The 23,593-nt window shown below is 37.6% G+C and overlaps 1 protein-coding gene and 1 long non-coding RNA gene across 2 annotated transcripts in view; one reads left to right on the top strand and one right to left on the bottom strand.

Moving 5' to 3' along the window:
* LOC309501939 (uncharacterized protein) overlaps positions 1-23,380 on the bottom strand; it is a 109,722-nt gene extending 86,342 nt beyond the window's left edge. The window contains exons 1-10 of the mRNA XM_082174232.1: positions 22,599-23,380; positions 19,657-20,440; positions 17,122-17,295; positions 7,739-8,102; positions 7,287-7,402; positions 7,189-7,214; positions 6,990-7,030; positions 6,395-6,439; positions 3,217-3,349; positions 2,857-3,016 (exon numbers count right to left, since the gene is read on the bottom strand). Of these exons, the coding sequence (XP_082030358.1) occupies positions 2,857-3,016; positions 3,217-3,349; positions 6,395-6,439; positions 6,990-7,030; positions 7,189-7,214; positions 7,287-7,402; positions 7,739-8,102; positions 17,122-17,295; positions 19,657-20,440; positions 22,599-22,706 (1,951 nt within the window). The 5' untranslated portion in view covers positions 22,707-23,380. The remainder of the gene's footprint in view (positions 1-2,856; positions 3,017-3,216; positions 3,350-6,394; positions 6,440-6,989; positions 7,031-7,188; positions 7,215-7,286; positions 7,403-7,738; positions 8,103-17,121; positions 17,296-19,656; positions 20,441-22,598) is intronic.
* Positions 9,100-14,400, top strand: LOC309502040. The gene is made up of 2 exons (XR_014207079.1): positions 9,100-9,381; positions 9,835-14,400. It is a non-coding gene; the product is annotated as an uncharacterized lncRNA (long non-coding RNA).
* Positions 23,381-23,593: the final 213 nt, after the last annotated feature.

Here is a 23,593-nt window from a genome sequence, read left to right as displayed (position 1 = left end):
ATTAGCGCTTTGGGTATAAGAAAAGCACATTATAAATAAAGTGTATTATTATTATTAGGAGTTCAAGCACGAAGTGCTGAAACCCTATTGTAATTGTAAGGATTTGTAAAACACATCGTGCAGGCCAAACCGTAAGGCCTAGAGACTTGAAACCTGCCCAGATGGTAGGCCTCAATTTGGGGACAACCTATCAGAGTATGACCCCGAATGGCCCATAGGTGGCGCTACAGAAACCAAAAGTAAAAAATTGCTCATAACTCTTAGACCGTTTGTCCCAGGATCAAGTGTCTTATATCGTTGGAATCCTTGGCTCAAGGCGGACAAAATGGCTATCTCCGATTTTGATTTAGGCAGGGAACATTTTCTGCTATGTCGAATTTTGTCCAAAACCTACTTTTGCGAACTAGTCCCTGGTTTTTCGCCCGATCGGAACCAAACCAGTCTAGGACAATTCTCTGGCCTCTCTAGATCAATAATTATCAAAAAAAGTTGAACTTGGCATTTGGGTGGCTGTAACAGGGTCATTTAGAAAAGGGGGCGTGGCAAAATACACTCAAAAGCCTATAAATCCCAAAGGAAAACTCAGAACTTCACACAAATTGATGAGCATATGTGTCAGAACATGGTGAGGAAGCATGCAGAGTTTCATGGAGATCGGACCATAGGTGGCGCTATAACTGGCAAAAAGCCTTCATTCGTATTAGGGGTTCAAGCACTTCAGTGCTGAACACCTATTGTTATTGTTAATTTTCCCATGATGCAACATTCAGACATAAAACTGATCGGGCAGACCAAACCGTAAGTCGTAGAGACTTGAAACTTTTGGCTGGTAGTACTCACACCGCCTACAGCGTCACCAAGGCCCGCCCCGGTCGGCCTGACGGGGGCGCTACAGCTCTCAAAAGTACGAAACGGCTCATAACTCATCAACCGTTAGGGACTACTTTTTCCAGTGGAAGGAACGCTTTTAGTGATTTTACTTCATGAAAGTTGTAAAATACATATTTTTCGGCTTTAATATTTGTAATGTGTGGTAACCGTTTTATAAAAGCAATAAGGTACTAACAGCTAGTGCTGTATGGTGAATAAGTAACGGCTGACTTCGCTTCGAGTCGTGCCAAACAACACCCTTCAGCCGTGACTTATTCATCATACAGCACTAGCCTCGAGTACCTTATTGTTTACATAATCCCCGACCGCGGGAACGCGATTTATAGATCATCATGACAGAATCTGCTAATCAATGACTAGAAGATGGTTAACTCCACATCAGCAACTTACCGTTCAGAAATGTCCTCCTTGAGCCTCTCCATCTTTGTCCGACTCCGGTTTAAACATAAAAGGCTAAAAGTTTTAGAAATTTTCAGTGTGTGTCTGTGTGAGGTAATCGTAGCTGCTAACACACACACGCACAAGCTCTTGAAGCTCCGCCTTCTGTGCCGGGAGCAGCAGCTCATTTGCATTTAAAGGGACACACAAAAACGGCACGTTTTTGCTCACCCTAAAAAAAATGACAATTTTAAAGGTGCTATAAGCGATGTCGAGAGTCGTAACTTCTTGTTGACGTTCGAATTGTTGTCAAACAAAACGGAGGCTAGCTAGACCCTCCCTCCTCCTCATCCCGTCTCCTCCCTCCTCCCCTCCGGCATAAAGGAAAGTCAACGTAGTCATTAACAAACAAAGTTTTACTGATACTTCATTTAATGTGTAATGTCGCCAAGTTAGATAAATGCTTTTATATATTGCAGAACAGAATGCAGAAAAAGAGAAACATTATTTTAAAATCGTTTCGCCACCTGAGGTTATAACTATAGCTCCCATACAAGGACGCAATAATAGCATGATAATGTTAGCTTCGCGTTTCCCAGTGAGCATAAACAACGGCGGCAGCGTAAACAAATTTAGTCAAAGTTGTCAATAGCCTATAAATGAACATTCAAATTCATAACAAACAGTGGGTGAAAACAATCGTTCACACAAATTGTCGTCCTACTGTGAATTAGCTTGACCATTTACAATAGAGATCGCTAATATACATGTTGTATTCACCAAAGTTAACGCTGACTGCATAGTTCTAGCTAATTACATCCTTGTGTTGGTTTGGCGAACATAAACGTCAGTTTAGAAAGAAATATGGATTTACCTGTTCTGCAAAAACAGAGCAACTGAATGTCGGATTGGAAGCCGTTCTGCCGGCGGAGTTCTCGCCACCTTTCGAAGGTTTTTCCGATGTAAATTCGGGACTTTGCGCGTTCCTTATACTTGTCCCTTATACTTGTCCCTCTTCTGTACAATTTGTTCATCAGAACGTCGTCTCTTTGGTCGTGTGTTGGCCATAATTCAAACTTCCCTCTTCATGCTTCTCTGTTCTCTCTCCTCCACACACCCCCTTCATGTGTACGTGCACTAATCCCCCAAACCCCACCCTCCAATACTTCTTGTCTGTGATTGGCTGGAACTCTGTTTATTATGTTTCTTGGTGCGGGTGAGCCCAGTTTGTTTTTCTTGCCATTTGTGGAGCCTGTGGTGTCTAGAGAGACCGCGTGTTTTTACAGTGTGTTCAGGGGACAGGCAGTTAGTGGATGGGGAGGAGATGTTTGCTGTATGTGACAAAAACATTTTTGGCCTAAAAAACGCGTGACATCACTTAGAGCACCTTTAACATGCTATAAAAAAAACATCTGTGGGGTATTTTGAGCTAAAACTTCACACACACTCTGGGGACATCAGACTTATTTTTCATGTTGTGAAAAGGGCATTATAGGACCCCTTTAAGGAGTGGTGAGGGGAAAGATTATACACACAGTTTCTGCCACAGTACAAGCCATGACTAGAAGATTTGTAGGAACGTCTCACATTTGTTGTTGGCGTCTCTGGCCAGCCATTTGCCCTTGGGGCAGTTGACCGTTCGGATGATGCTGATGAGATCCCCACTTTTGACGGTCAGGTCGTATTTGCGGAGTTTGCTGGCCGCCAGCACTCGGGCCCGATACATGGGCTCTTCCAGTCCGGTGATCTACAGGGAAACATGGGAAATATATCAGGACCTGCAGGACGCCTGGAGGAGTTTCACTAATGTACGTCACCATTAAAGATCAGAGCAAACGGCATCTAGAAGTGTGCTTGTGCTATCCATCTTTAAAGTGAACACCAGTCTGTTTGAAGCTATATCTGCACTACATTAAGTGAGGCTTTAATTTATGCGTCTGAATTCACTTTAAACTTCTTGTGCAACATGTTTCTCTTCTTGTCCTTCTCTTTCTGCTCTTTCTTCTCCTTCTCCAGACGCTGCTTCTCTTTCTTCTTCAGCTCTTTATCCTCCTGGTGTTCAGGGCTCAGCTGCTTCTTTCTGGAAGAGTCACACATATTTTAGCAGGTTAGTTTCTATGAGGAACAAGCTTTGCTCAGAGTCTCAGTTGGTAAATCATCAGATTGGCACCAGATCTCGTGTCCAAGTGAAAAAACTCCCAATAATAAGAAATCATAAGAAAGACATGACATTATAATCATATTTAATATAATTGAAATTAATCCAGTTATTTTAAAGTAATAATGATATATTTGTCCTATATTTGGCCTCAACACAAAAGCCTGATTTATTAAGATTAAGATTTTTTTTTTGGGACTCCAATAACTTCAATTCATAAACACACTTTTGCTGGAAAATGATGGAAAACAAGGCAAACATTGCTGACTGTATACATATTAAACACATTCTTACTGAAACTCTCAAGACTGTAACAAGTCGTTTTTTGCAAATTCAGCAAAACTTCTAGATAATCTCTTTGTGACAAATCAACAGAATTTGAAACAATGAAAAGTGCGTCACAGAAAACTAAATCTGATGCACAAGACCAATGGATCTAATAGCATGACTGGGCCAAAAGGGCATGTGACCCGTACTATAACCTGTCCAGAAGAGCTATTTTCATGACTATAGTGTGCATTAGCGCCCGCTTTTTTAGCCGCGTTGGTTATGGAAGTATTTTCTCCATTTATTTCTCACATCTGGTTTTTTTAAAAGTCTTCGCTAAAGCGTTATAAGCCATGAACCAAACCAACCAGCTTCGAGAACCGCAACATTACAAACTTTGATTTGAAGCAAAAAAACTTTAGAAAATTGGACAAAAAGACAAAAGGTGCAAGACTGTGAACTTAATGGCTTTAGAGAGAAAGAACTACAATCCCATGAAGCATTGCAGACAGCATAACTGAATTAATAATAAATTAATATAAAACTACATGTAGGAAAGAGAAGATCGAAGGCACTCTTTCTTCAGAATTATTTAGAAAGCCTTTATTTAACTGGCTATATCCTGGTAGAAAATGTAAAAGACATGGGGGGGGGGGGGGGGGGCACAAACAGCCTTCTTCAGGGTGTGCTTTCCAACCAAACAACTTCCTCTTTTATGTGTGCTATAATACATGCACATACAGAGAAAGTCCACTAGGTGGATACATTGCAGACTGAATCCAAAGACAAAATTATGATGAACGACAAAAGTAGGCTATACACAGAAAGCATACATCACACAAAAGGACTTCAGTCCTATATATTCAGTCCTATAACAGGCCTATATATATATATTACTATTTGTAATGTTTTTGAAAAATTTCTTCTGCTCATCAAGCCTGCATTTATTTGATCAAAAATACAGACATTTTTTTTTCATATTGTGATATATTATTACAATTTAAAATAATTGGTTTTCAATTTTATACTTTAACTTATTTATTTCTGTGATGCAAAGCTGAATTTTCAGGATCATTACTCCAGTCTATCACATGATCCTTTAGAAATCACTCTAATATTCTGATTTATTATGAGTGTTGGAAACAGTTCTGCTGCTTGATATATTTGATGAATAAAAGGTTAAAAAGCTGCATTTAAACTGCATTTATTCAAAATAAAAAAAATATTTTCTAATAATATAAATCATCTTTAGGCTACTATCACTTTTTATCAATTTAACACATCCTTGCTAAATAAAAGTATAAAAGAGATTTATTTTAAAAAAAAGAAAGAAAAAATTACTGACCAGTAGTGTATATTGTTGTAACAAAAGTTTTTTTTTTTTAAGTATCCTAAAAAAGTATCACAGGTTATGAAAAAAATATTAAGCAGCAGAACTGTTTCCAACACTCATAATAAATCAGAATATTAGAGTGATTTCTAAAGGATCATGTGATGGACTGGATGTCACATGTGACACTGAAGACTGGAGTAATGATGCTGAAAATCCTATTTTAAATTGTAATAATATATCACAATATTACATTTTTTTCTGTATTTTTGATCAAATAAATGCAGGCTTGATGAGCAGAAGAAACTTCTTTCAAAAATATTACAAATAGTAATGTCCACATTTTTGGCCTGTAGTGAGTGTATATATATATATAAAATGTTTCTCTCTGTAAAAGTAATTTTAATCGGTCACCACCCCGAATACTCTTTTTAATCGTTTCTAAACCCTCAACTATTAGGCCTTCTGGATTACTATTGTGCCATAGGGTAATCTAAATGAGCTCTTCTAATGGCATGTTTCTGCTCCGCTACTCTGTCTTTGAGACGTCTCTCGGTCCGGCCTACATAAAAGCATCCACATTTGCATGATAACCTGTATACCACAAAAGTAGTATTGCAATTAATGAATGCTTTTATGTTGTACATCTTATGCGTCTTGAAATTACAGAATTCTTTGCATTCTTTAATATTTCTTTCCTACATTTATTTGAATTCCCGACCCCAAAGAGCACCTTCAAACACACTCTTATTGAACTCCCTGGACATTTTTTTTGTCTTTCTAATATTAAACTACTTTCATATATTGTGAAAGAAATATTCACACACCATATAGTTTACGTTTATTGCAAAATGCGCATATAGTATATACATATATCTTAATAGCATAGGGAGACTGACTCAAAATGTTTCATGGGACTGGCCAGATCTTTGTGCGTTTTGCTTGTTTCGAGACTCTGATTGGTGTAGTTTTCTGCACAGCATCATGGGTAATGTAGTTTTCTGCACAGCATCATGGGTAATGTAGTTTTCACCAGGAATTCTGCTGTTAATAAATCTTAAAAATAATGTGGGCTGACAGCCTCAACAGAAGCAAATACCATCGATTAACATCTCGTAGCTCACAGCAGGGCTGAGTATAAAGGTTTATAATGTGAAAATCTATTTCTCAACGGAGAAAATGAATACTAGTTTTGACTTGAACCCATTAAGAACGTTTTCTCTCATAATTTACATCAACGCATTGTTCTCAAATTTAAACCTCCAATTCTTCAAAATACCACATTATAGTAATGAGATTTAGTTTTCACAGATTACAGTAGAGTACATGTACCTTCACAGAGTTCAGTCACAAAACACATATCATAATACCTTTCGTGATGACTGTGGCCATTGTGATCTTCAGCTGTGTTAGACCTTCACATCGCGAGGGGAAATACAACAAAAACAAAAGTTTGCACTGCAAAAAATGCTTTTGTCTCATTTCCAGTCCAAATATTTAAAATTCTTAAATCAAGAGGCATTTACTAAAGTAGTAAAATGCCATAAGTAATTACACCTTATTTCCTGGGGAAATAAATCAAAATCAAGTGAGTTTTTGCTTAAAACAAGTAAGAAAAATGATCTTGTTTCTGTTTGAATTAAGATTATTTTTCTGACCCCATTTGCAGATCATTTTGCTTTTTTTTTTCTCACTTAATTTTGATTTATTTCTCCAGAAAACAAGACAATGTCTAATGGCATTTCACTCATCTAGTAAAAGTACATAGATGGGGTGCACTTACTAGATGAGTAGTGAATTTGGACTGGTATATTTTTAGGTATATTTGGACTGGAAACAAGACAAAAATACTACGTAAGAAAAGCATGTTTTGCAGTGTGCTCTTTTCTTAAACTGTGCAGAATTTGAAAACAACATTTATCATCAGTTTCCTGACAGCAGCAGAGTGACAAAGTGCTGACAAACCACTGAGAGACATGCCATATATTCTTCCAAATCTCTTCTTTCTGTCAAACAAATCAAGAGATCAACAGAAATAATACACATCATTATTAGCATTGCTCAAGCTGGCAAAGACACATGCTATCATGATATATCAAACATAATATTTCATATAAATTAACAATTCTTTAATAAATGGCAATAATAAGAATGAATCCCTCACCACATGGCCATTATCAGCATACGGATCTGAAGGAGAAAACACATCAGTCATTATCCTCCACTCATGGACTAGAGCTGTAATGCTAACATAATACTCACTTTTAGGAGCTCCTTTACTCTTCAACGAGTTCTGAGCAAAAGAAAATTTGTGAACAGTCTCCACATCCTCATAAACATTGTCAAATGTCCCATGCAAACGCCTTTCCTTAGGAAAACTGAGGGGAAAAGAAGAACAACATATCGATGAGATGACGTCTGTTCGGCAATATAAAAAAATAAAAAAAATAAAAGAAGTAAAAGGGTTATGCATGAAATTGATACACTATTTATTATTTATTGATCAAATCTAGTAATTTAAAGGTAAATAAAATAAAAAATGCATTAAAAAATATATAGAAATGAAATAAAAATAAGCTTTCTGAAAAAAAAAAAAAAAAAAGTATAATTTTAAGGCTTCTGGTCATTTTGACCCGTGAGGGAAGAATGCAATTTAACATTGTTAACACGTATTTCAGGAAGATCCCACATAATGAGACAAATGAAACGTTTACACTGGTTGTGATGGAAGCTGGTGTTCAGTGTGTGATCCGTTCATTTTGAGGTCAGAGGTCGCCAAGATCCCTGCGCTTGTGGCTTGCTCTGAGGACTGAGCGAGAGCGTCTCCTGACGGCGTGTCCCGTGGGCCAGTATCCCCTGGAGAACATGTGACCGGGAGAGCCTGTGTATCCGGGCCGGTGTGTTCCTCTGTCGGAGGAGGCAAGGATTCGGGGATCTCTGTGGCCTCTAACTCCAGGGCTGACAGATCGATCGCATCACCTTCTGCTGCAAACACGTAGAAATCTGGGAATTCAGGAGGAGGTAAACTCGTGTCCTCAAGTGACGCATCAGTGGTGGCAGAAATCTCCGGCTCCGGTTCTGGAAAAACAGAGAACAAGACTGAAATCAGCTCCTGAAACGACATTATTCTGAATGGATGAGCTGCATTTCAAGCTAAAGATACATCATCATAAGATACAATAATGCACAAACTGATATTTGCACAAACCCCCTATAGGTAGGTAATAAACCATTTTATTTATATTTATATTTATATATATTATATATACACACACACACACACACACACGCAAGTTACCAGTTAAGGTTTTTTTTGTTTTTGAAAGTCTCTTCTGCTCACCAAGCCTGCATTTATTTGATCAAAAATACAGTAAAAACAGTAAAATTGAGAAATTACATTAATTTAAATAACTTTTCTATTTGACTATTTAAAATTTAATTTATTCCTGTGATCAAAGATGAATTTTAACATTTAAAGAAAATAACTAGATTAATGGATTTTCAATTCTTTAGCTCTTTTCTTACAGCCACTTTCTATTTTGTGACGCTCAACAATCTTTTGCTGCACATCAGAACTATATTCTGTGGTTTTACTCATTGTGAAGGATGATTCAGGGAATTTGGCCTTTGTGTTTCCTCATATTTAAACTCCTGTGAAACAAGAAGTCATAGCTGGACAATTTCATGTTCCTAGTTCCCCTGGTGTGCTAAAAAAGGTAAATATTAATGGGAATATACTTCAGAGATATTTTATTCATAAAAAATTCTAGGGGTATGAATAATTGTGGCCAACGTGTTTTGGAGAAAAACATTTATTTCATAATGTGATTTCCCCCCCACTTTCAATTCTTTTACTTCAATGAAAGGTTATACTTTTGCCAATTTTTTTGAATGAAAGATCAAAAGGATAAACGATGCAGATTTATTTTTTACAGCCATTTTTGATCATATTTACCAGGGGTATGATTAATACTGAGCACAACTGTATATAGTGTAGTGGAATATTTTACACTCATATACCTAGACATACGCAGGTATATACAAATACACTCAGACATACACACACACACACACACACACACACACACAGACACAAGAAGCACAATGGAAGGAAACAGCATAGAAAGATGAGAGTGACACAAGAGGGCTTATCTGCAACTGCAGGATGGCATGTGTAAGCGAAGCATAAAAGCCACAAGACTGTTTTACTCAGTTCCTCTGGAAGAACACACAGAGGTCTCAAACAGGAACAGTGTATGTGGTTTAGGGTATATACACACACACCTCAGAACAAGAATGTTCAAGTGTGTTCATTTTCTGATGTTCATCTCTAGAGAGAGGAAGCTTTCACCAGAGGGTAAGCATGAAAGATCTTTTGAGTCAGTGATTGTTATTGTTGTATATGGTGTTAAGGGACATGCCTTAGATTTAACTGGTATAACAAACTAGCCAGTGTAGTAATGTAGCGAGAGGCCCATATCAGAATGACATTTCCTGCGCAACAATCACCCACTTTCTGTGAGATGATGTCAGGAGCAGAAATGCTTGAGCTTGTGAGGAAGATTAGTATCAAAGACTGTTAGAGAGTCTGCTTAGAGATATGCTGAGAGGAAAACAATTCAAAGGCATGACCTGAATTCAGCCGAATTCAAGACTATATAAGAGGCAAACAAAGGAAGTGCTACCAACAATCTAGTACGCCAGCTGTTACTAGACCCAAGAAGCCCACAAGCTTTAGCTATTTTTACATCTGTCAGTTAGTACTCATTTATGATCTGTAACAAGTATTCTTTTCATTTGATTATTTTAGTAAAGTTTGTTAAAACTTTTACTATAATCATCTGACTGGACCATGGATTATTGAGTGGAGTTTTCTTCTGCCTGGATCAGGAAATCCTCCCCGGAGGAAACGCACGAGGGGTGAGCATTCTTTTTGATAAAATAATTATTACCATGTATTCTGATTTGATCATATAGCCTAGCCAAAAAAGGTTTAAGTAAAACAAAACATAGACTTATAATACAGGTAAACCAATCTATTATTTATATAATAGAATATTAACTTGTATAGGCTGATCATCTAACTTCTTGAGGACACGACTAAAGGATAGGCTATTTAGTTACCGCGAGATTTTCTCGATAAACTGAGTATGGTTTTAAGATAATTGGGAACGGTATTAATTGTGAATCCGTCACAGTAAACCTGACCTGACAGCAAAAAGCCTACCTAACTAGGGGTTGATTTATGGTTAAGCACTCCAGAGGTAAACAGTCTCAAGGACAGCGTTATATAGGACCAGAGTAGCTAAACACACCCTCAAGCAAAGAGAGGACTCCATTGCATGGACTATTTTAAGCATTCTCACAGGAGCAGATGCACAGTCATGGATAAAATAACTAATATCACTCTACTCCCACAAGATCAACTAAATAGGCTACAAAACGAAGCAGGGACAGCAGAAGGGAGAGAATTCCTAACCGTTGATCGTACCATGTATACATCCAACTCGGATGGACTAGGACCTCTGGTCAAGGAAGTTGCCGCAAAAAGATCAGGGGATAAGGTAGTTAGAGGAGCTAATATAGTGGTAACTAGAAATGGTATCCCATGCCCAGACGCTCTCGTCACGGCTGGATCACCCGCACCATCAGATCAGACTAATCGGGAAGCAACCGGGCGAGACTATGGCGACCCTGGCGAGGGATATGGAGTAGCTATTCCCAAACAAAGAAATCTCATAGCTGGGTTCAGTCCCCTAACTAGAGCGGGAGAATCATGGGAAATGAGAGAGACAGGGTTTAAACCGTACCAAACTTCAACAGGGAGAAAGTTGAACCGTAATAAACCCAGAGTGCAGGAAGATACAGAGCCTAATCGTAGTTCAGGTTCAGAGGATCCTGAAGATGAGGAAATAGCTCGCAGGAGTTGGGTTAATAATAAAAAATCCAGAAGTCAGTCCAATGAACGTCGAAGCAGCTCGCATAAAAGGGAAAATAACACCCTGGGAGGTGGAACATTTCTAACCCACCCTGGTCATGTGTTTAACCCGCTAGATTCACAAGTAGCAGCACTAAAGGGACCAGAGCAGAAAATAATGCAGCTCGCTTGTGGACTTACTGCTGATGAGATCCTGGATATGCCGGGAACCAGCAAAAAAGATAAATATTACATGTTAGCAGAACAGCTAGATTGTATGCAGAACGCCCTGTGTTATATTTTATTAGATGACAATACAAGAGATAAATATGAACCGACGATGGCGGAAGTGTGGAAACTACGGGAGGCCAGTCATAGCAAGGCTCCCCGCCCTAAGAGTAAAGTTTCAAGAAAACCGCAGAAAGCTGCTTCACCTAAAAGCTCAGACTCTGATACAGAGGAAGAGAGCAGGCGCCCTAAAAAGCCCTTGTCAGTTAAACCACAAATAGATTTGTCCATGCTAGCTGCGGTATCCAGGCAGAATAGGAGAAGGACGCAACCAGAATCTGACGCAGAAGTTATAGTCTCTAAACCTAGGCGAGATCCAGCTAGAGAGGCTGAAGGAGACAGTTTCACTGCCATCCAGCTCCTGCAGAATATGAAATTCCCAAGGGCAAAAGATGACAATATGCTTAAGGCAAAAATGGTAGCTGACCTGGGGAAAGCCCTAGGTACCTCAACTGTCCTGGTAGAGCACATGATAACACATCATACAGGATTATCCATAAGCCTGAAAACCCTTAATGCACACTCCCTGATGATAGGTGTAGATAAGGAAGCTGAGTTCAGGAAAGACATAGAATTTGTAAAAAAAGCAGGCCTTTGGCTATACCTTTCAGAGAAAGCCAGACAAGGGTGGACAGCAGGAAAAATGTTAGCCAAACTAAAAAAGCTAGCCATAGAAATACCTAGATGTCATGAGATAGCCAGCTGGGGAGCAGAAACTGACTGGTCCAAAATGTCTATATTCGCAGCCCGATATGACAGGAGAACTGTGATGATAAATAGGACCAGAGAAAGCTCAGGCCAAAACAAAGATAAACCAGTAGAGTGGGATAGAGTCAAACAAAAAACTGCCTATCAGAAACCTAAAGATAAATCAAATTATAGAAATGAGGGTGAAGGAGGAACTACATATATAGAACCTGAAAAATGGGCAAAACTGACCAAAGAGCAGAAACAAGCCCACATTAATAAACGAAACAAAAGCAGAACCGATAGATAGAGTAGTCAAAGACACGAGTTAAGAAAATTACTAGAAAAATATATAGAGACAATTCGGCCAATAGTAAAAATGATTGTGGAAAAATATCAGATAAATTGGGAGGAATCCCAGCGCCACAATGACAATATCCATTAAATAAAACTGCATAAAGAAATAAAAGAGACTATAAGCGAACTATCCCGCAAAAGGGGTAATAAGTATAGGGAAAAATTGTCCAACAAATTCTCCAATTCTCTAAAGTAACAGAACCGGATAATAGATCCCTAATTAATGCAAAAGATGCTACAAATGGATTAAACGAAGGTAAAATATTATCTAAAATTTACTTGGCTAACGGATTTTGGTCCATACCTTTAGCCAAGGAAAGTAGACCGTGTACGGCTTTTACATTTGAGGGAAAATGATACGTTTCCAAACAGATTAATTACAGTAATTCCCCAAATGTGTTCCAGGCAATAATATTAGAAGGATTGCCAATCCCAGCGTACACCGATGATGTGCCGATAGGCACTGAGACCGTGGATGAACACATGAAAATCTTAACAGAAGCCATCAAAAGACTGGCGGACGCTGGTTTTCTTTTAAACATGAAAAAACTAGAATTAGGAAAAAGAAAATGTGAGAAAACAGTGATTGAAGTAGTAATGGTAGAAATCATTATAAATATGTATTTCCAGGAGGAATACCTATTGTTATGCCAAGAGAATATAGCCATTATGTCACAGAAACATCACTGACTGTCAGAGCAAGATCACAACAGACTTTTGCAGGGACAGGTAGAGTAAAAGTCAAATTTGGGCCAGAAAGCAACAGTGAGCTGTGGGAGGTACAGGCACAGATAACGACCACAAGTGATTACATGGGTCAAGCTAAAGCCATCGACTCTCCGGCAGCCTGAACCAAGCTCAGCTGAAAAACTGGCCAAATGGTGTGAAAAGAAGTTTAGGGAAAGCATAGGATGCAACCTGTTCTCTCTCTTATCTTGTGATTGCAGAAACATGGGTGTACCAGGAACTCGTCTAAGGAGGAAGTACAGGAGATGGCGTCAGGACCGACGCAACCAAGGAAAAGTCCTGCTGGCTTGTATGACTGTATGGGTGGCCAGGATATTAGCATTATTCTTGGGCCTTACTGTTAGTAGTAATGTCAACGAGAAAGGAGTAGCCTCCTGCTCGTCTAAAGAAGTAATCGTAGAAAAAAATTTTTATAACCAAACTGTATCTCTAAATAGTAAAGCAAAATACGGCCCAGAAAGGATTAGAGATATGTTTAAAGGATTTATAAAAGATATAGATAAATAATTTTGGAACTGCACAGGTACTTTTAATAAGAGTTCCCTGTACGGCCCGTCATTATACAGTCCAACTGTGCAAGGGAATAAATCCAGGATAAGATGGACTGTACTTAAAAGCCATAACCAGGCACATGTAAAGTTACGAGGCTTAATCTATAAAATTAGTGATCTAACAAATTTATCGGCCACCATACATGTGTATAAACTGTGGAACATCCCTTTTTTTTAAATAACCAAGATAGATGAATGAAATTGTTTGATAAAAAAGGATGTTTCTGTAGTCCAGAATCATTGGATAAGCCCAAAAGAGTTTGATAAGGTCGAACCAATAAGATTGGATATTAAAAAACCCAGTCAGCCAACTGGGAGGTCAGCTCCACTGAGCGAAGCATATAAAGTAATTACACATAAAATGGGTTATCGAAGATGTCTTAGATCCAGTGCAAAAAGGTTATTGGCCGAAGGGCCTCAACCCGCATGTATTAATTCTAGGAATCTTAAAAAATAAACCCAAACCTGCTTATGAAGCATTTAACTGGGTAACATGTGTCAAAATTACTTATTTCAAATTCACTCGGCTGGGATATTTTGAAATTGGATTGGGAATAATTACCTACGTCTTTTTGACGGTAATTAGCTGGAGGAGAAATATCGCCTTAAGACCAATGGTGAACAGATTGGCTGTGCTATATTTCGTAATTTTGATAATGGCGGGGATTGCAAGGTACCTGCAAGAACCAAAATTATTAATAAGACAATCATTAATAGGTATTAACGACCATTCCAAATTCATGGTGATTGGTTGAGAACTGTTAATGTGGATTGAAATTTTACTGTACTTTACTTTTTTATTGATTTTACTTTTTGAAAAAAAAAAAGAGCAATTTTCTTTTCTACCAACATTTGTAATCTGTAGTTTTACTATTATTGAATTTTTTGTTTTTCTGTAATTTAAAAAAAAAATTATTTCACTGTTGATTCTGTGTTGTACCAGAAAAAAGGAAACCACCTCATTACAATGAAGTTCACAAAATCTGCAAATCATGTTTTAAATATAAATGTTATCCATTAATGATTACGGCATGGGGACGGGATCTTAATACATATGAACACTTCTGCTCAGAATGTATTATTAAGAACGGCTACTCTATGGCGGAAATTAAAAATATAACCTATTGTAAAGGCGGGGCCAGTTGGCTCAGCCCAGGCAACAGTCATCACATGACCTGTGAGGCACTACAGTTAATTGATGAAACAAGTGGTGAGTAGTTGAGTTGCAAGAAGAAACAGAACTATTGATAGACCACAGAGAGACTGTGACCAAGACCACTTGTAGTGTCGACATTCACACGTATAGATGGAGGAACTAGACAAGCTGGAGTGAATGGACAAATGTTGTTGTTATCGATCCTGCAGATTTGTCTGGAGAGGTCTTCACCGGCCCAGTGGGAGCCATGGGTGTTGACCCTAGAGCACTTGGCCAGTGGGACCGAGGTGGCTCTGAATGACCAGAATCTGGTGCAGTGGGACCAGACTCCGCGGAGGCGGGACTTGTTCCATTGTCAGCCAGTGAACAGGATGTGGTACAAGACAACAACGAGTTCTCCGTCTTGCAAAATTGGGTTCTTCCTTGAGGACAGGTTTTATGAATGTTGCTTGGATTGGGTCATGGTTGCCGTATGTGTTTATAATGTTAAACTTGATGAATTTGACATAATTGTGCCTAGAGTGCTGATGGAAAATCCTGTATTTAGACGTCCGAGAGGGGGTGTAGTGGAATATTTTAATAAAGAGTTAAATGTACCTCCAAATACACTCAGACATGCGCACACACAGACACACAAGAAGCACAATGGAAGGAAACACCATAAAAAGATAAGAGTGACACATCAGGACTTCTCTGCAACTATGCAGGATGGCATGGTGTAAGCTAAGCATAAAAGACAAGACTGTGTTTTCCTCAATTCCTCTGGAAAAACACAAAGAGGCCTCAAACATGAACAGTGTATGTGTATGTGTATGTGTATGTGGTTTAGGGTATATATACACCTCAGAACAAGAATGTTCAAGTGTGTTTATTTTCTGATGTTCGTCTCTAAAGCGAGTGAATTCTCTCCAGATCCTTCTTTTTGCCTGCTGTTATTTCATAACCTGAGAAGCTCAAGATGAGAGCAGGTTATCTTTATCAGATTGCTTGCTTGAACTGCTTAGTAGTTAGTTACTCTTTGTACATCCATTTTCTGGGACTGCCCCGGGTATGGATTATCTGAAGGATCATAATCTGTAACCTTTTGATAATTTGCTAACAAGTTTTTGATTATTGTGTAACCAAGTATATTTCTCATTTGTTTAAATAAACTTTTAAATATAAAGACAAGTATTTTCTCGTCTTCAGCTGTACAAATAAAGTTCAATAGCAATAAAATAGGCATTTATATTTATATATATACTAAGATTATATTTTAGATGATATATATATATATATATGTATATAGATATATATATATATATATATATATATATATATATATATATATATAATATATCACAGTATATATATATATATATAAAAAAAACGTAATATTGTGAAATATTATTACAAATAATGGTTTTATATTTTTAATATACTTTAAATATAATATATTCCTCTGATCAAAGATGAATTTTCAGCATCATTACTCCAGTCTTCAGTGTCACATGATCCTTCAGAAATCACTCTAATATGATGATTTGAGGATCAAGAAACATTTATGATTATTATAAATGTTGAAAACAGTTGTGTACAATTTTTTTCAATTCTTTGATGAATAGAAAGTTCAAAAGAACAGCATTTATTTAAAATATAATATTTTCTAACATTATAAATGTCTTTACTGTAACTTTTGATCAGTTTAACTCATCCTTGATGAATAAAAGTATTGATTTATTTTATTGATTTCCCCCAAAAATAAAATTAAAATTCTTACTGACCCCAAACTTTTGAACGGTGGTGTTTAATGTTACAAAAGCTTTAGATTTCAGATAAATGCTGTTCTTTTAAGCTTTCTATTCATCATATCATCATGAAATAAAAAAGTAAAAAACTGTTTTCAACATTTATAATAATCATGAATGTTTCTTGATCCTCAAATCATCATATTAGAATGATTTCTGAAGGATCGTGTGACACTGAAGACTGGAGTAATGATGCTGAAAATACAGCTTTGATCACAGGAATAAATTACACTTTACTGTATATTCACATAGAAAACAGCTGATTTAAATTGGAATAATATTTCACAATATTACTGTTTTTGTTTGTATTTTTAATCAAATAAATGCAGCCTTGGTGGGTAGAAGATACTTCTTTTAAAAACATAAAAAATCTTACCGATCTAAAACTTATGACTGGTAGTGTGTATATATTTATTTTTAATTTTTAATCAGAACTATTCCTCTTAGCCAGAGCACTTCATGAATATGTATGAATACTCCCTAATTTTACTTCTCATAGCTTACGCTTTAACCATTTTATTGTTGCACTGAGGTAAATTACTATATGCACAAGAATCAACTCAAAAAAGCAAATAGTAGTGAGGTGTGTGAATGAGCTTCTACAAACCAGCAGTGGGTGTTTCACCAGCGTCTCTGCCGTGACGTCCAGTCCTATATCTGTGGAGGTCCACACGTGGGGGTCTCGGGGGCTTTAAGGGCGCCGGCCCGAGGGACGCGGGATCAGGAAGAGGTTTGCGTAGTCTTTCGGTCTGCAGGACTGAACTGAGCTCCATTACAGCGGCTACGGCACAGGACAGGCATTTCACAATCACAGATGCACTGAAGAACTAACAGGACAGGCTCCACAGCACCAGTGTAGTCCTAACTCTACAGTTCTGGGGTCTCATTTATAAAACTGTGCGTAGGAACCTTACTAAAAGTGTACGAGCGCCCGAAAGCCAAAAAATGGCGTACGCAAAAAAAAATTCAGATTTATAAAACCGTTCGTACGCCAGAACCTGCGCAGAATTCACTTTATAAATCCCAGTCAGCGGAAGATTGTGCGCACATGCGTCTCCTCCCCGAAATAACCATATATGGAGCTTACAACGCCTAGTTTTACTATGCATACCCTCATCTGCATATCATTTGCATATGATTATTCATCCACGTGATAACGTTTAACGGTACAAGACACATTACATTAATAAAAATCAAGTAGTAGCCTATCCTTGCCTTGTTTTTGAATACATAAATCAAATAGTGTAAAATACATTTCAGAGAAAGTTTTTCTCAATCTTTTCCAATTGCCGAATTGTATTTTTAATTGATTTATATTTTTAATGGAAACAGACAGGCCTTGGGCATTATTTGCACGAAACTATTTTCTCAGACAATCTGGTATTATCATGATAAGCAATTATCTCTGTGGTTAAAACATTAAAACACAGCATGCCAGAGGAAAAGTGTTCAAAAACACCGCATCCACAACAAATATTTCTATTGACTGAATTTGAATATAAAAATAACTTCTCAGTAATGATTTCATGTTTAAGTGCTTAACTCCATTAATTTGAATGGCATATTTAATCTAAATGTTTATATCAGAAGTAAAACATAGTTTAAATCATTATTTTATTTATTTAAACTGTTATTTGCGTCAGTTTCACTAAACGGCTCAACGCACTCGCTGATGCGGACATTTAAGAAGGGATGGATATTTGCTTCAAGTGACAGGCTTGGTGAGTGAAATTATATTTGTATTATCTTTCTGTATATGTTTAATTTTCTTTAGATTTTCTGTCTAAAAGTGACCAAAAAGACACAACTCCAGCTCACCATCGGTGTCGCCAATTCCCTTTGTCTCCAGAATGTGCGTACGCACGGCTCAAAGTTTGCTTAAAGGTGCGCACATTCTCCCGTCAAGTTTGTTTTTTATAGATCACCTTTGCGTGGGAACTGGCGTACGTACGTTTCCAGCCCCGTTTTGTGCGTACGCACGCTTTATAAATGAGACCCCTGATCATGCAAGCTGAAACTGGTGAATTCATACACAGTACAGGTCAAAGGTTTGGAAACATTACTATTATTCTTGCTTTTGAAAGGAGTGTCTTATGCTCATCATTTATTTGATCAAAAATACAGAAAAAAAAAAAAACGTAATATTGTGAAATATTATTACAAATAATGGTTTTATATATTTTATATACTTTAAATATAATATATTCCTCTGATCAAAGCTGAATTTTCAACATCATTACTCCAGTCGTCAGTGTCACATGATCCCTCAGAAATCATTCTAACAGTTGTGCTGCTTAATATTTCTTTTATAAATGTGATACTTTTTTCAGGATTCATTGATGAATAAAAAGTTAAAAAGAACAGCATTTATTCAAAATAGAAATGTTTTCTAACAATATAAATCTTTACTTTTTATCAATTTAACATCCTTGCTGAATAAAAGTATTAATGTCTTTCAAAAAAAAGAAAGAAAAAAATGAAAGAGTAATGATGCTGAAAATTCAGCTTTGATCACAGGAATAAATTATATTTTAAAGTTAATTTTATCCTTTAAAATTCACCTTTGATCACCAAAATTACATATTTAAACTTGTTATCCTGAAAAAAAAAAAATGTCTTCATGCCTTAAAATATCTTGAATGTAACTCGACACCCTTGCCTCATTTAGTATACGTGGGTCTATGAATATGCAAATGAGCCCCGCCTCCACTCACTCAGCTCAGAGATCCACTGGTTGACGATCACACGTTGATCTGATTGGTTACAAGGTAGTTTGTGACGTCAGAAACACCAGCGATTTCAAAGCGTGTGTTTGAGACTGTCTTTGGTTCACTGCAGTTTTAAGGAGAAAATACTCAGCAATGCTGTCGACTTATGAACTTACACATGGTTTGTCTTAAAGAATATTAAAAACACCACATAGACATATAAACAACATTAAAAGTTGGATTTTCACCACAAGGGGACTTTTGTATATTAAAATAAAAAAACATTATTTTAAATTGTAATAATATTACCATTTTTTTCTATATTTTTGATCAAATAAACATAGGCTTGATGAGCATAAGCCATTTGGAAACAGTATTGTTTTGACCGGTACTGTATGCATCCATGTAAAATAAAGTAGAGTTTTGCGACTCACTGTGTGGCGCTCGGCTGATCTTCAGTGGAGATGAAGTCACTGGACGATCAGCAGGAGATGGAGGACTCTCTGTGGGTTTACTGATGTAGAAGCCCTTGGGTCGGCCACACACCAGCAGGCTCTTGTGGGAGAGCTTCCTCTTGGCTTTCTCCAGCGTGCTCAACACACGCTGGTCAAAGAAGTGGCTAACACTCCCCGTGCCAGAGGACGAATCCGTCAGGGACTCGCTCGGGGAAGGAGTAGCAGAACGCTCGAGACTCGCACGCGGGTTTGACTCTCCGGTCTCAACACTAAGAGTACTTTTAAGACCATTTTTACCAGTTTCTTTGCCACACGCTGAAACTTTGGCCAAGCTGAAAGGTGTAGGGAATTGCTTCCTGGTGCATTTGAGAGGTGATGCGATTCCCTTTGGACAAGGAGCTGAAGAATCATGCTTTGGCTCGTTTGAAGGCGGCAACACGAGGGGCAAATGCCGAAGTTTGAGCGACTGCCTGTTGTGCCCATCCTCACCAGAGCTGCTGACTTCAGATGGTGTGTTGGGAAAGCTTGGGAAAGATACAGGCCGTCTTCCTGCGAATGTTTTCAGGTCTTCTCTGAAAATGTTCCGGGGTAGACTAGGGGCCTTGGTTTCCACAGCTGAACTCAAGCTCATGGTTATCGGACCAGAGCGGCCCAGGCCAGCTGTTGGGAGGCGTTTGGGTTTCTCGGGAAGCACAGGTCTGTTGCTCACCTGGAGCTCTTGCTGAAACTTGGCCCTTATGGATCTGAAACTGCTGCAGGCTTCCTATAGTCGACATGAAACGCAAACGGTAACAGATTTAATCGGTTAGTTGTCATAGGCCTACGTATACATTTAAGCACCCACATATCAAAACATTTCAAGAGACGGTGTAAATTAAGTAGGCAAACACATCCCTTATGAAAATTAACCATCGTTTTACTACAAATAAAACAAAAACAACATGGACATGGAGTTAAACCATGGTAACCACAAATTAACCATGGTTTTAATCCAAATAAATCCCCCCCAAAAAACATGGTTAGTAAAGTTAAACCACAGTAACCACAAACTTATTATTATTTTTTTATTAAACCTTTATTTAACCAGGAAGAGACTCATTGAGATTAAAAATCTCTTTTACAAGAGTGTCCTGGCCAAGACAGGCAGCAGTACTATACCACACATACAGTACATACAAAATATACAAAAACACAAAAAACATAAAACAACTAACACAGCAAATCTTTCAAAGTCAACTACAATCCTAAAAACACGCTAGGTAAAACATCTGCAGCCAGATGTGGCTGCCTCCATGTCAATCAACAAACTCTTAAAAGCGACCAATGAGACGAGCTCAGTAAGTTTCATGGATTTCTGTAAATTGTTCCAAGCAGAGGGAGCCGCAAACTTAAAAGCCTTTTTTCCTAGCTCAGTTCTGACCTTTGGGACAGATAGCAGGAAAAGATCCTGGGAACGAAGATTATAGGACCCGGTACTATTTATACTGATATAGGTCAGAAGGTAGGGTGGGAGGAGACCTAAAATAGCCTTGTAGATGAAGATAAGCCAGTGTTGAAGTCTACGTGTTGATAGAGAGGGCCATCCAACACGTTCATACAATTCACAATGGTGAGTGAGGGCCTTCATACCAGTGATGAACCTCAGAGATCCATGGTATACAGTGTCCAGTGCATGTAAACTTTGAGATGACGCATGCATATATAAAACATCACCATAGTCAAGTACAGACATAAACGTGGCAGCGACCAGCCTCTTTCTAGATTTGAACGAAAGGCAGGATTTGATTCTAAAGTAAAATCCTAATTTAAGTTTTAATCTTTTTGCTAGCTGCTGAATATGAAGGCTAAAAGAAAGAGATTCATCAATTAAAATACCAAGATATCTATACTTAGAAATACATTCAATTTTCATACCCTGGGAAGTAAGGATTGACGGGAGATTTGACTTAGATTTTGAATTTGAAAAAAGCATGACTTTAGTTTTATCTGCGTTTAAAACAAGTTTTAAATCATAAAGATTCTGTTGAAGCGTATTAAAAGCAAGTTGTAACTGGGAGAGGGCCCGATCTGCAGTGGGTGCAGAGCTAATCATTTTACTACAAATAATAATATAAAAAAACCATGGTTAGTAAAGTTAAACCACAGAAACCACACATTAAACATGATTTTACTACAAATAAAACCAAAACAACATGGACACGGAGTTAAACCATGGTAACCACAAATTAACCATGGTTTTAATACAAATAATAATAAAAAAAAAACATGGTTAGTATAGTTAAACTTTGATAACCACAAACTAATCATGGCTTTACTACAAATAAAACCAAAAACTAATCATGGTTTTCCAAATAATAATAATAAATAAATAAAACATGGTTAGTATAATTAAACCATGGTAACCACAAATTAGTCACGGTTTCGCTACTCTAACCATAGTTTAACCATTACTACACTTTTACTAATTCAACCCACATTTAATTTCATAAGGGATTGATTGAAATAGAGTATTTCAGTATAAAACATCAACTCCATATAAACAAAATACAGGTATTTGTGATTAAACTAAGTGTGCTTTTTGACCCATTTAAACCCATCTGTCCACTTGACAAAATAGGATCTATCTGTTTGGAGTTTTTATTTCGTTTGTTATCTACCCCAAACAATGTTTTTACCTGTTCCATCGTCGTTCAGTCTCTTTCCTGGGCAAGAGCGTATTAAACTATAAGCATTACATGATATCTTCAAAATAATCGCAAAACACGTTTAGGCATCAGAGCTTTGGTCTTATTGATTGATTAAACCGCCGCCTACTCTGTTGAAGGATTGGCTTATGAATATTAATTAGGTTGCGTGTGGGTTGAACACCTGATTGGCTGAAACTAAGGCGATGGAGTAGCGGGCAAATGAAAGAATCCTACATTTACTTGGCGACGTTCGAGGAGAAGCTTTGATTGGAAGCGCTGGAAACGCCACACCCTGGAGACCCCTGCTGGACAGAACTGTGTACATGCAGAACAAACAGGCATAAAAACCCCTGTCAAACCAATTGCAAACGTTTATTGAAGATGTGTGCAATTAAGAAACCATCTAATACGATTAAATGTCAAGTGTTTTTATAATATGAACTATTTTATTAACTTGATAGGCTATTGTTATTTATAAAAAAAAAAGTCAAAATGTAAGACAAATTGAAAAATGTATTCTTTCTTCTTTGAATATCAGGGTCAAGCAGTTTATAAGATGACACTGCCTTACAGGTGAATGTGATTTCAACAAATATGTTTCTGGATAAACATCTTTATTAATCCTGCATTCCAATCAACAAATCATATTTGAGTGACAAGTTTACAGTTTATGTTGAGTTTAAGTTATGTGTAGGGTTAGGGTTTCTGGACAGGAATTGTGTTCCAAGATGAAAAAAAAATGTTGACCCAAAAATAGCCTATGTCCTGCTTGAAACCACAGCAAAGATTTTTACACACAGCAACTCAAAATGTATCTCAGCCAAATATTCAGTTACGTTACAAGACCATAAGAAAATTCTCAATCAGACACTCTACCAACATGTACAACATAAGTTAACTGACTGTAAGAGCTAGTGCACGTCTGTGTTTGTGCTGCACAGTACACACACACACACACACACACGCACACACACATACTTTGGAACGCCAAAAGGGTCAAATTTCGCCACTAACGAAACGCCTTTCATTCTCAAAACGCCGGTGTATACGGCGTTTAAGACGAAAAGACGCCGCAAAAGTACGGCGTTTGCAAAGCGAAATCGCCGTCATTATCGCCGTTTTTTTTATCCAGTCAACAACGCCGTTTCTGACGCCGCAGGCCATCCATATTGCGCCGTTATTTGCGGCGCTTCTGTCTGACAAAGACGGCGTTAAAAGCGGCGTTTTGT

This window comes from Leuciscus leuciscus (assembly GCF_965113295.1).
Source record: "Leuciscus leuciscus genome assembly, chromosome: 6".
Lineage (NCBI taxonomy): Eukaryota > Metazoa > Chordata > Actinopteri > Cypriniformes > Leuciscidae > Leuciscus > Leuciscus leuciscus.
Note: the sequence above shows the minus strand (reverse complement) of the source record. Positions and strands in the feature narration are given on the sequence as shown.